The sequence below is a fragment of the Ornithorhynchus anatinus genome, chromosome X1, assembly GCF_004115215.2.
Source record: "Ornithorhynchus anatinus isolate Pmale09 chromosome X1, mOrnAna1.pri.v4, whole genome shotgun sequence".
Classification (NCBI taxonomy): Eukaryota; Metazoa; Chordata; class Mammalia; order Monotremata; family Ornithorhynchidae; genus Ornithorhynchus; species Ornithorhynchus anatinus.
In genome coordinates, this window is record NC_041749.1 from 36,474,900 (window position 1) to 36,488,902 (window position 14,003).

Genomic DNA, 14,003 nt, shown 5'->3' on the forward strand with positions numbered 1-14,003 from the left:
ATGACCTCTGACTCCAAAGCCCGTGCTCTTTCCACTGAGCCACGCTGCTTCTCTACATACGTACTATTGCATATCAGTAAGCGCTCAATACATACTATTGAACATCGGTAAGCGCTCAGCACATACTACTGAATATCAGTAAGCGCTCAATAAATACTACTGAATATCAGTAAGCGCTCAATAAACACTATCGGACGAACGAAGGAACGAATCCCCGGGCCGCCTCCCTGGGAAATCGTCCGCAGACGAGGCTGGGAACAAAGCCCTCGGCGGCCCGAGCGCCGCGCCCCCTGCCGGCCGAGCGGCGACAGGGCGCCGCGGCCGGGTCCTCGCTTCTCATTGGACGGGGCGGGAGAGGGGGCGGGGCCTTGCGGGGGCGGGGCCGAGAGGGGGGCGTGTCGGACCGTACCATCGGTGCCGCCGGCGCGGGGGGCGGAGCGTGGATGGGCGCGCCCGTTTCACCTGGCCGGGCGGCGGTGCGGACGCGGGCCGGTCCTGGCGCGGGGGACGCGGCGCCGGCCGGGTCACCATGTCCTACCAAGGCAAGAAGAACATCCCCCGCATCACGGTGAGTCGCGGGACGGTCCTTCCGCAGCCTGACCTTTCCCTTCCCCCAGGTCCTCGCCCTGTCCCGACCCATCGCGACCCGCCCCCTCCCCCCGGCCTTATCGTCGTCGTCGTGGGGCTCGCCCTAAGACGCAGGGGCCGCGCTCTCGTCTCCCCTGGGGTCCCACTGCCCAAATCGTGGCAGCAAGGGTGGGCAGCCCGGGGTGGGTGGCTACTCCATCTTTGCAAGGTGAACAAAGGAACCGGCGGCCCACCACGCAGATGCCTTTTTTCCCCCCTCTAGTTTGGGGGATGCTTTTGTTGCAGATGGATGCCAGAAACGGTCGCTTTTGTTGCAGAGCAGGGATGCCCCAAATGCCCTTTTTTGGGGTTGCCCAGGAGGGATGATGCTGCCGTGTACCTGTTACCCAGCGTGTTGACTCTCCAAAACCCTAGATGCACGGGGGGTGGGTGTACCAGAAATGCCTTTTTTCCCTTTTTTTTTTGGGTTGCTTTTGTTGCAGAGGAGGGATGCCCCAAATGCCCTTTTTTTGGGTTGCCCAGGAGGGATGATGCTGCCGTGTACCTGTTACCCAGCGTGTTGACTCTCCAAAACCCTAAATGCACTGGGGTGGGTGTACCAGAAATGCCTTTTTTCCCTTTTTTTTGGTTGCTTTTGTTGCAGAGGAGGGATGCCCCAAATGCCCTTTTTTTGGGTTGCCCAGGAGGGATGATGCTGCCGTGTACCTGTTACCCAGCGTGTTGACTCTCCAAAACCCTAAATGCACGGGGGGTGGGTGTACCAGAAATGCCTTTTTTCCCTTTTTTTTGGGTTGCTTTTGTTGCAGAGGAGGGATGCCCCAAATGCCCTTTTTTTGGGTTGCCCAGGAGGGATGATGCTGCCGTGTACCTGTTACCCAGCGTGTTGACTCTCCAAAACCCTAAATGCACGGGGGTGGGTGTACCAGAAATGCCTTTTTTCCCTTTTTTTGGGGTGGCTTTTGTTGCAGAAGAGAGATGCCCCAAATGCCCTTTTTTTGGGTTGCCCATGAAGGATGATGCTGCCGTCTACCTGTTACCCAGCGTGTTAACTCTCCAAAACCCTAAATGCACTGGGGTGGGTGTACCAGAAATGCCTTTTTTCCCTTTTTTTTGGGTTGCTTTTGTTGCAGAGGAGAGATGCCCCAAATGCCCTTTTTTTTGGTTGCCCATGAGGGATGATGCTGCCGTGTACCTGTTACCCAGCGTGTTAACTCTCCAAAACCCTAAATGCACTGGGGCTGGGTGTACCAGAAATGTTTTTTTTCCCTTCTTTTGGTTGCTTTTGTTGCAGAGGAGGGATGCCCCAAATGCCCTTTTTTTTGGGTTGCCCATGAGGGATGATGCTGCCGTGTACCTGTTACCAAGCTTGTTAACTCTCCAAATTCACAGGGCATGGTTTTTTAGGGTTGAGAGGAAGGAGGTTGGACATTTCAGTAGCCTCCCTCTACGATTTTAAGGCCAAACCCTAAATGCGTGGATGCACTGGGTGTGGATGTTCCAGAAATGGCTTTTTTCTCTTTTTTTTTTTTTTTGGTTGGTTTTTGTCGCAGATGAGGGATACCCGAAATGCCCCTTTTTTGGTTGCCCATGAGGGATGATGCTGTCATGTACCTGTTACCGAGTGTGTTAACTCTCCAACACCACAGGGCATGATTTTTTAGGGTTGAGGGGGAGGAGGTTAGGCATTTCAGTAGCCTCCCGCAGCGATTTTAAGGCCAAACCCTAAATGCTTGGATGCACTGGGTGTGGGTGTACCAGAAATGGCTTTTTTCTCTTTTTTTTGGTTGCTTTTGTTGCAGATGAGGGATGCCCAAAATGCCTTTTTTTTTTGGTTGCCAATGAGGGATGAGTACCAAGCGTGTTAACTCTCCAGAACCACAGGGCGTGATTTTTAGGGTTGAGAGGGAGGAGGTTGGGCGTTTCAGTAGCTTCCTTCTACGGCCAAACCCCAGATGCCTGGACTGCACTGGGTGTGGGTGTAACAGAAATGCTTTTTTCTTTTTTTTTTTTTTTTGGTTGCTTTTGTTGCAGATGAGGGATGCCCGAAATGCCTTTTTTTTTTTTTTGGTTGCCCATGAGGGATGATGCTGCCATGTACCTGTTACCGAGGGTGTTAACTCTCCAATACCACAGGGCATGATTTTTAGGGTAGAGAGGGAGGAGGTTGGGCGTTGCAGTAGCCTCCTTCTACGATTTTAAGGCCAAACCCTGAATGCTTGACTGCACTGGGTGTGGGTGTACCAGAAATGGCTTTTTTCTTTTTTTTTTTTTGGTTGCTTTTGTTGCAGATGAGGGATGTCCAAAATGCCTTTTTTTTTAGTTGTCCATGAGGGATGATGCTGCCATGTACCTGTTACCAAGAGTGTTAACTCTCCAGAACCACAGGACATGGTTTTTTAGGGTTGAGAGGGAGGAAGTTGGGCATTTCGGTAGCCTTCTTCTGTGATTTTAAGGCTAAAACCTAAATGTTTGGATGCACTGGGTGTGGTTGTGCCAGAAATGGCTTTTTTTTTTTGGTTGCTTTTGTTGCAGATGAGGGATGCCAGAAATGGCATTTTGGGGGGTTGCTTTTGTTGCAGATGAGGGATGCCCGATATGCCTTTATTTTTTGGTTGCCTATGAGAGGTGATGCTGCCATGTACCTGTTACCAAGCATGCTAACTCTCCAGAACCACAGGGCATGATTTTTAGGGTAGAGAGGGAGGAGGTTGGGCATTTCAATAGCCTCCTCCTATGATTTTAAGGCCAAACCCTAAATGCTTGGACTGCACTGGGTGTGGGTGTACCAGAAATGGCTTTTTTTTTTGTTGCTTTTGTTGCAGATGAGGGATGCCCGAAATGCCTTTTTTTTTTTTTTTTGGTTGCCCATGAGGGATGATCCTGCCGTATACCTGTTACCAAGCGTGTTAACTCTCCAAAACCTCGGGGCATGGTTTTTTAGGGTTGAGAGGGAGGAGGTTGGGCGTTTCAGTAGCCTCCTTCTATGATTTTTAAGGCCAAACCCCAGATGCCTGGACTGCACTGGGTGTGGGGAGTGGGTGTTTATGTGTGATCCAAAATGAAATGCCTAAGGAGTAACAAATCACTGTGGTTTCGCATTGCCGAGTTCCGCTGCTGAAGTGGAAACCTTCGGGTCGAGTTCTGAAATAAAAACCTTTTCCCTCGCTTTGTGCGTTTTATTTTATTCATTCATTTCTTTTTGGTTCTCTGGCCAGCTTCCCCGGGAATTAGTATGTGGGGGCTTCGTTAGCCATTATCCATTCATCAACCCAGAGGGGCCACCCAAATTGTCACCATCAAAGGGGACTGTTGGACGTATTAAAAATGAGCATGATCGGCGTGCACGTCCTCAGTTTGTACGCTTAATCTTTTAAAGATTAGCCCCAGGAAGGGATGCTTTCTTGATATTTAAGGGCAGGATCTGCAGCTCGCTTGCCTCCTGCCCATCCTTATGTTTGGAATCCTGTTGCACTGAAATTCTTACATTTTGCCTAAACCAAGGAGAGCAGTCATTTTTCTCTGGGTGTGACTGATGCACCGTCTTTGAAGCTTCGGATGGTCCACCTGTCCAGCCCAAGGATAGACTGTGTTGGGGAGGTTTTTGCCTGGGTCCATTCTTCAGGACCTCCCAATCTTAATTTGTATTTGTGTGCCCATCTCCTTCCAAATCATTTCAGCACTGAGGTGGGTGTGGCTGCCTGTTTCTACCCTAAATGTAAGCGTCTTCTGCTGAAATGCAGCCTGCTGGATCGCTCATCTTGCACATCAATTAATCAATCAATCGTATTTATTGAGCGCTCACTCCAGTGTGGGCAGGGGAGATGTCTACTGGCTCATATTCTACTCTCCCACATGCTTAGTACAGTGCACGGCACACAGTAAGCGCTCAATAAATACCATTGATTACTGTGTGCCGAGCACTGTACTGAGCACGTCGGAGAGCACAGTGCAATAGAGATGATAGATGCTTTCCCTGCCCACAACGATTTTATGTGAGCTGGATCAAGTGGCTAGGGAATTCATCAGGATAATGAGACTTGTTAAAAATGAGAGGATGGGTGTATGCCTTCTGGGAAATAGTGAGGCATCTGAGAATATCTTTCCCCTGATTCTGTTTGGTTTACTCAAAAATAATAGAGCTCCCTGCATTGAAAAAAAAGAGCATAGACTAAGGCAGATCCACCTTATTTCCACACACGCTGGCCCCCATTAATAAAAAGTGACGCGGAGAGGGATTTCGGATTTAGCTTCCAGTACGTTCTGCTGTTTTTCCCTCTAAATCCCCACCCTCGGCAACCACACTTCCTAAAAACCTGCAGTGAGATGGTGCGGGATTATTTGGTTCTCCGCCCCCGGAGGCCTGACTGCTCCTTGGCCCCCAGCCTTGCACCCTCTTTTACGTTATTTGGTCTGAGGCAGAGTTTTTGTCACATATGAACACACACACATGCAGATACAGTCCTTTTCTAGTTCTTTCTATTACTTCCCCAACTAAGGACCTCAAGAAAATGACAATAACTATTATTATTATAATAGCATTTATTACTATGTGCCAGGCACTGTACTAGGTCCTGGGATATAAGATAAGTAAGTCAGATACAATCCCAGGCAATCAATCAATTATATTTATTGAGTGCTTACTGTGTGCAGAGCACTGTACTAAGCCCTTGGAAGAATAACAGAGTTTGGTAGACACGTTCCCTGCCTACAATGAGTTTACATTCTGGAGACAAGCTCGCAGTCCGGGAAAGAGCCTGCTTGTAGTGGGCGGGGAGCCAACTCTTTTATGCTGTACTCTCCCAAGCGCTTGGTACAGTGCTTAGCACACAGTAAGTGCTCAATAAATACCAATTATGGATTGAGCCTCATCTCTGAGCCTGGGGATTGCGGTCTCCAAAGGGGCGGCAACCGCCGCGACTGGGGTGGATTTGCCCGGCCACCGGTGAGAACCGTGAGGACTGCTCCCATTCATTCAATAGTATTAATTGAATTAATACATTGAATTAATTAGTATTTATTACCAGTGTGGTGCTTTAAAGCAGACCATCTCAACAGAACCCAAGGTAACCGTGTCAGGGAATATGTCTCTTTATTATTATACTCTTTCGAGCGCTTAGTACGGTGCTCTGCCCACAGTGAACGCTCAGTAAATCGGAATGGATGAATGAGTGACTGAACGTTTCTTTTGGCTCAAGAATAGCTTTCGCACTGGAGCATCAGGGCCCTGTTAGAAGAGAAGCGGAAGTGTGGGCCATAGGGCTGGGCTAATTCTTTCAGATTTCCCAAGGCCTTTGGCTTCTGTGCTTCTGCCTGGGGCAGCTGCTCGACAGTGTCCTTGTCAGCTAGTGACAGGATCTCGGAAAAGTACCGTATTTCCTTGTCATCCAGCACCAGGAGAAATAGATAAGAAAAAGGCTTGGCCCTGGAGTTTGCTCCTCCCCTCATCCCCTGCCCCCTTTCTAGCTTGACCCAGAGGCCAGGATCTCCCCTATCCATTATTGGAACTGCCTCTTGTGCTCTTCAGAGACTCCTTGTCATTTATCCCCTCATTGTCTCTGCTTGTTTTTTGTCCTGCCCCTCTCCCCCATCATTACCCAGCTTCCCTCCTCTCTCGCCTTTGTCTCTCCTTGTCTTTGATGCTCTCCCGCCCCCTAACCCTCTCCTTCCTCCATCTTCCCCGTTTCCTCCGATTCTCTTGCCTCCCACCCTCGTCTTCCTTCGTCTGACTCGCCTGTCGGGCAGGACCTCGCAGACACGGTCCCCCACGCCGACCCACGCTCCTCACGCTTTCACCAAGCCACCCGATCTTCTTCAGATCCCCGTCAGCCACACGGTCAGCCAGCCGACCCGCTCACCTCCAGTGACCCATTTTGGTTTTACCGGAGGGAATCACCCAGATCGGAAAGGGCAGCTGAGGGCCTGCTAAGCCGTTTCCACCCCGGGGCCGAGGCCCTTACCTACCACACCGTGTCCCTGTGGGACCCAGCCAGCTAAAGCTGGTGCGTCTGGGGAGCCTGTGGATGTTGTTTGGCACGGTATCTGTGTGGGTCAGAGCTCTGGCAGGGGTCATGGCCAGGCTGTGACCTCTGCTTTGTCCACCCCACGCTGTTGCCTTACTGGGGCTCATCCCACCCCCTAGCTCCCCTCTGGACTGCCCTGCAGGTGATCCCCACCCAGCCGGCCTCTCTGCTGTTTCTCATCCCCGTCTCTGGCTTGTGGAGCTTTGTTTGGGCTGGGATTAGCCATCGGGTCCTGTGGAACCTGCTTGGGGTATCCCAGAGCTGGATCCCGCCGAGGAGGGACTATCCCAAAACCCCTCCCTCGTCTTCTGCTTTCTCATCCTCCCCTCGCTGCCCGATGTTTAGCTAAGCAAGGGAGATGGCTTGAGAGGAGCAGAGGATAGACAAGAGCCTCTCCACGATTTTTAAGGCACAGGGAAGGTTGTAGCTGTTTCTCCCCAAGGGACTTTCTGCCTGGAGCGGTGAAATACACCAAATCACCCCCACCAAATAATGTTTGACATATTGCTATTTTACTCTCTTGATGGTTGATTTATTGGACTGTGGAATTTTAACTTGCTTTCACCATGGTTTGGATTCTGTTCTTATCATTCTTCACGTCTGCCCATAAAACTAAGAATGTCTGTTAATCCCATTTAGAATCTGAGCCCTTTCTGGAACAGGGGTTGGGTCTTAATTGATTTATTTTTTAATGGGATTAGTTAAGCACTGACTGTGTGCCAGGCACTGAACTAAGCTCTGGGGTAGATGCAAGCTACTTAGATAAAATACGATCCATCTCCCAATATGGAGCTCGAAGCCTTAATCCCCATTTAACAGACGAAGTAACTGAGGCACAGAGAAGTTAAGCGACTCACCCAAGGTCACACAGCAGACAAGTGGCGGAGCTGGAATTGGAACCCAGATCCTTCCGACTCTCTTGATTACCCCCATGGGCAGTATACGACTATGCACTTCATAAGCAGTTTTTAAATCCCAGCATTTATCATGTCTATGTCCTTTTCTAGTTCATTCCATTTTCTTTTGAGCTGGTGAAACCCAAACAGAGAATAGGAAATGAGAATTTTTTTATCTGTTTGCCAGTGAGCAGCCAGGACAACTGAATGGCATTCAGTAAGTGTGGCCTAGTAGAAAGAGCTCAGGCCTGGGGGTGACCCGGATCTGAGTTCTACTCCCAGCTCTGCCGCTTGTCTGCTGCGTGACCTTGGGCAAGACGCTTCACTTCTCCGTGCTTGTTACCTCACTGGTAAAATGGAGATTAAAACTGTGAGTCCCAAGTGTCCACTTTCATTAGCTTGTATCTGCCCCAGTGCTTAGTGCTTAGTACAGAGTGTAGCACATTCTAAGTATTTAACAAATACCATTTTTTTCCCAAAGGAAGAGTCATTCTCTTTAAACGTAGGCTTAACAGACTTAAAAACACCAACAACTTGGGTTTGGGTAAGTCAGGCCCAAAACCTTTCATTCAGTAGTATTTATTGAGCGCTTACTATGTGCAGAGCACTGTACTAAGCGCTTGGAATGTACAAATCGATAACAGATAGAGACAATCCCTGCCCTTTGACGGGCTCACAGTCTAATCGGGGGAGACGGACAAGAACAATAGCAATAAATAGAATCAAGGGGATGAACATCTCATTAAAACAGTAGCAAATAAATAGAATCAAGACCTTGGGATTGGAAACTTTGCAATGTTGGCTAGGCTTTTGCCGAACTGGACTCCCAGACTCTAGTCTGTTCTAAGATCCAGGTCCTTAACTTCTCACTTTTTCTAACCTGAATCTCCCCTCCACTTTTCTGTTCATGGTCGCGTGGGAATATAAGAGTGCATGTGTTGCTGTAATACCGCGTTTTAATACCCAGATTAGAAGTTGGAGTGGCTTCTCTGCCTTTAATGATCTCTGATTCTTGGAGTTGTTTCTAGAATTTGCTTTCTGTGATGGGAGGTCAGTGTTAACATCATCATTATCCACAAACATCAAAGTCATTTATTCAGGACCCACAGTTTGTGTAATGCTGGTCTAAGCAGGGCGTAAGTGGCACAGTGCAAACCATTTTCACTCTAATCAATTCTTCTCCAGCGGTCTTATCTGTGGCTCCAGGGGAAGACTCCATTTTCTCTACACTCTGGAGAATGTACAAGCATCAAAGAATCCAAGACAGTCCTCGCCCACAAGGAGCTCTTAATCTAGGGATAGGGAGAAACAAAACACCAAAACCAAGAATAGTTTAACATTAAACACTGAAAACATTTAAACAAGTGCTGTTAGGAAATCTTGCTGTAGAGCAGCGTGAGGACTTCCCCACCCCCTTTCCTTCCCTCTTTTCCTTTCCTTCCCTTGGAGGGGAAGCAGCATGGCGTTGTGGATAGAGCCCGGGCCTGGGAGACAGAAGATCGTGGGTTCTAATCCAGGCTCCACCACTTTTCTGCTGTGTGGCCTTGGGCAAGTCACTTCACTTCTCTGTACCTCAGTTACCTCATCTGTAAAAGGGGAATGAGACTGTGAGCTCCATGCGGGACCGGGACTCAGTCCGACCCAATTTGCATGTATCCACCCCAGTGCTTAGTACAGTGCCTGACACATAGTAAGCACTTAACAAATACAAGTATTATTATTATTATGCCCCTCTTCTCCTTCTCCAGTTCAAGAAATAGAGTCCTTACAAAACTTGAAAGTCTGCAGAGGGTGGGCTTAGGTGTGCAGAGGTCTGGTCCTGGGGGTACATGGTCTCAGCCAAGCCCCTGAGAAGAGAGGTGACCATCCAAAGGCATGTGTCCTTGGTGACTTCCTGTTCATAAAGTTGGCCTACAATGCCAGGAGTAGGCAAAAAGAGAAGCTGTAGCCACTCGGCCTCTGCGGTCTTGCCCCAGCATGGCCACTATGGCTACCAGCTGATGATGGGGTTCGGTCTTTCCTTTCAACCTCGGCCCTGTCGCCACAGTTAGCCTTAGGCTTCGAGAAACAGCATTGGTAAGTCTAGTGGAAAGAGCGCGGGCCTGGGCGTCGGAGGACCCACGTTCTAATCCCGCTTCTGCCGCTTGCCGGCTGCGTGACCTCGGACAAGGCGCGTAACTTCTCTGGGCCCAGTTTCCTCATCTGTTGAAAGGGGATTAAACACCTGCTCTCCTCCTACCGAGACTGTGAGCCGAATGTGGGACAGGAGCTGTATCAGACCCGATTATCTTGTCTCTACCCCAGCACTTAGTACAGTGCTTGGCACATAGTAAGCATTCCACAAATACCAAAATTATTATGGTGATGGCAGTGCCCGTGGCAGGAAGTCCTACCGTTATCTGCATCCGCCACGGCTCTCCAAACTCCCCAGAGTCCTCCCCTCCACCAGAATCCAGAAAGAAGTGGAGCAATGGCAGAAACGGTTAACGTGACTGGTGGACTTGTGTCCTCTTGCTGGGTCAAGGGAAGACTTGTGTCTTGTGAACAACTGGTTTTCCCTCGTCCCATCTCCCTCCTCCCTCCCAGTCCCCTTCCCAGATGTAGAGTGTCCAAGTTTCTGAAAGGAATTCCTGATTATCCCCAGGTATGGACTTGGAAACAATGCAACATGTCCTCGGGGACGACTTCGGTAGCCGAGGAAACGGATCATTGGTCTAGAACCAGAATTTCCAACCAAACAGACATTTCTCCTTACTGTCTTCCATTTCCTTTGAATGAAAAGCAGTGAATGAGAGGAAAAAGGTGATTAATTAAGGGGCTTGGTCAAAATTGTTTATCAGACCCTTGCCTGCTCACTCATTCAGCACTCTACCCATCTGATCTTAATGATAATAAAATAATAGTGATTATTATTAAAATGGTATTATCTGTGTTAAGCACTGTTCTAAATGCTGGGGTAGAAGCAAGTTAATCCAGTCAGGCCGAGTTTTTTGTTCCATGTGGGGCGCACAATCTAAATTGGAGGAAGAGCAGGCATTGCATCTCTGTTTTATAGATGAGGAACCCGAGTCACAGAGAAGTTAAGTGACTTGCCTGAGGTCACATAGCAGGCAAGTAGCAGAGATGGGATTAGGACCCAGTTACTCTGACTCCCAGGCCTGTGGTCTTTCCAAAAGGCCATGCTGCTTCTATGTGACAAGAACTAGGCTGAACCCTGAGGAAGGTAACATATGATCAGATTAGATGCAGTCACCGCCCCACATGAGACTCGCAACCTAAAGGGGAAAGAGAACAAGTATTCCCTATTTTATAGATGAGGGAACTGAGGAACGTAGAAGTTAAGTGACTTGCCTAAGGTCACACAGCAGATAAGTGGTGGAGCCAGGATTAGTGGAAACTGAATTAGCCGGCATGGGAGAAAAGTCACAGAAGAAAAAATTCTATTGCCATCAACCTAAAAGACAAGGTCAGAACTGTATTTGGTCTTGTAAAAAAAATTAAGGTTAATTATGAATTCACTAATTTAGTGTTCCTTAATCATTTAGAATCTTTAAAGAAATTCCAAAGCAGGTGCTGTTTACATTTAGGACCCTGGTTTCCAGGGTCCCAATGCTGCACTCTCTCCCCTAGCCCAAATTACTTCCCAAGTGGAAAGATGACCTTGACAGTGTGTGTTCCACTTGCTCCAAGAATGAAGAAATGGGAAGATCTTACTCAAGTGTCTACTGGGAGGACAAAAGGACTGCAAAGGTTATTGGGAATCTTCTGAGTCCCCTTCTTCCATCACTCACCTGATGGATGAAGCTATAAAAATCGAGAGAATAACCCAAGTATGTGAATAACCATCAGAGAGATAAATGCATGGGGGCTAAGGTGACTGGTGAAATGGCGGACCCAGGAAAATAGGGGGATTAATCAGAAGGCTCCTTCCTTGCTCCCCATGTTGGCTCTGTTCAGTTTTCTAACCAAATGACCAGTATCCTGATGAAATCTACCACATGTCTGCTGTGTGACCTTGGGCAAGTCACTTAACTTCTCTGGGTCTCAGTTACCTCATCTCTAAAATGGGGATTAAGAGTGTGAGCCCCATGTGGGACAGGGACTGTTTCCAACCTGTTAATTTGCATCTACCCCATCACTTAGAACAGTGCTTGGCACATGATAAGCATTTAACAAGTACCTTAATTAATTAATTCAGAAAATAGACCCACCTATCAATCAATCAGTAGTGTTTATTGAGCACGTACAGTTTGCAAAGTGCTAAATGCTTGGGAGAGTACGATATAACAGAGATGTCAAGACGCGATCCCTGTCCACAATGAACTTTCTTTAGTAATGTTGGAAGAGAAGCAGTGTGGCCTAGTGGAAAGAGCATGGGCCCGGAAGTCAGAGGACCTACCTTCCAATCCCAGCTCCACCACGTCTGCTCTGGGGCCTTCGACAAGTCGCTTCACTTCTTAGTGCCTCAGTTACTTCATCTGTAAAATGGAGATTAGAATTGTGAGCCCCATTCGCGATCTGGATTCTGTCCAACCTGATTAGCTTGTATCTACTCCCTTGCCTGGCACGTAATAAGCACTTAACAAATACCATAAAAGAAAAGGAGAGAATGTCTGGGTGAGATTTTTTTCAGTAGTTTCTTTCTTAGACAATTTAACACATGATACTTTTTGTTATAACACTCTAATAATGAAGTCTTCGGGCAATTAATTAAAATACCAATTAAAACACCAAGCCTGGTACATTAAAAAAAAAAGGAACGGGAAAATAAAATTTCTCTTGAAGAGGTAGGAGTTTCTTTTCATTTGACAATTGTCTAGCTTTTTTTTAAACCGTCATTCTGATCATTAGAGTAACCTGGCCCCCTGAAATAGCAGGGACACAGTCTGACGACCAACAGGCGTCCCGCTAGCTTCTCCAGATTGGGCAGATGGGGTAGAGTTCTCTGTTTTCCCAGATGGAAAAGAGGTACTTCTGCTGTACTGGAAACCCCACCTCCCACCTCCCCACTCCCAGCCCCACTGCTACCCGTGAAAACCAGCTAGTCAGTCGAATTTATTTAGCTCTTACTGTGTGCGGAGCACTGTACTAAGACCTTGGGAGATACAAACAATATACAGACACATTCCCTGCCCACAACGAACTTGCAGTCTAGAGCGGGAGAGAGACATTAGTATAAAGAAATAAATTACAGGTATGAACTTAAGTGCCGTGCAGTTGGGAGCGGGGGCGGAGGGAGCCAGGATCCCCGTTTAAATTGCTGTTAGGAACCAGGAGGCTCCACAGACACAATTCCCTAAAAGACCTAGAGATGGACAATCCTCTGATTCCTTTTTTCATTATTATTTTGCTATTTTGTTAAGCGCTTAGTATGTGGCAGGCGCTGTACTAAACGCTGGGGTAGGCACAAGCTTATCAGGTTGGAAAAGTCTGTGTTGCCCGTAGGGCTCACAGCCCTAATCCCCATTTTACAGCTGAGGGAACTGAGGCCCAGAGAAGTGAAGTGACTGACCCGAGGTCACAGAGCAGACAAGCGGCAGAGTCAGGATTAGAACCCAGGTCTCTCAGGCCTGTGCTCTAAACTCTGGGACATTTTTAATAATGTTAATAATAATGTTGGTATTTGTTAAGTGCTTACTATGTGCCGAGCACTGTTCTAAGCACTGGGGTAGACACAGAGTAATCAGTTTGGCCCACTCGAGGCTCACAGTCTTAATCCCCATTTTGCAGAGGAAGTAACAGGCATAGAGAAGTTAAGTGACTTGCCCATAGTCACACAGCTGACAAGTGGCAGAGCCGGGATATTTCTTCTCCTTCATTTCTCCCCTGGTTCTGGGATGGAAGTTGGGGCTTGGGAGGAGGTCAAATAGCAACCCAAGTTGCAGGACAGAGTCTTAACAGCCTAGGATGGCTGGGAGGGAGGCAATTGAAGCAGTATGGCCTAGTGGATAGAGCTTGGGCCTGGAGAGTGTATAACTGGTAAACTGAATGTGAGTCAGCAGCGTGGTTCTCTTTGAACCAGCGTAAGAGATGGAGAGATATCGAGTAATCCCTCTGCTAAACTGCCCTGTTCGGACCTGGGCCCATTTAGAGTCGTGACATTTAAAAACCTATGTGAAAGATCTGGAAAGGGTCCAGAAAAGAAAAATGAAAATCATTCAAGGGTTAGAAAATAGGTCCTGTGAGGAGCAGTTTTAAGGAATAAGTTTTGTTTAGCCTGGAGAAGGAAACTGAAGTGTGACTTAATAAATGACTTCAAGCCTATTAAAGGCTTTTAATGAGGTGGATGAGGACCAGGGAACTGAACAAGAGGAGATGGAGCTTAAAAAGGAGATGAGGAAGCAGTGTGGCCTGATGGATAAAGCATGGCCATTGGGAGTCAGGGGATCTGAGTTCTAATCCTTGTCTGCTTTGTGACCTTGGGCAAGTCACTTCACTTCTCTGTGTCTCAGGTACCTCATGTGTAAAATGGGAAATAAGACCGTGAGGCCCATGTGGG

At 48.0% G+C, this 14,003-nt stretch overlaps 1 protein-coding gene across 1 annotated transcript in view; it reads left to right on the forward strand.

Moving 5' to 3' along the window:
• The first annotated feature begins 443 nt into the window (after positions 1 to 443).
• The window catches only part of DPYSL3 (dihydropyrimidinase like 3), a 52,538-nt gene continuing 38,978 nt past the window's right edge, over positions 444 to 14,003 (forward strand). The window contains exon 1 of the mRNA XM_007666397.4: positions 444 to 568. Coding sequence (XP_007664587.1) covers positions 530 to 568 — 39 coding nt within the window. The 5' untranslated portion in view covers positions 444 to 529. The remainder of the gene's footprint in view (positions 569 to 14,003) is intronic.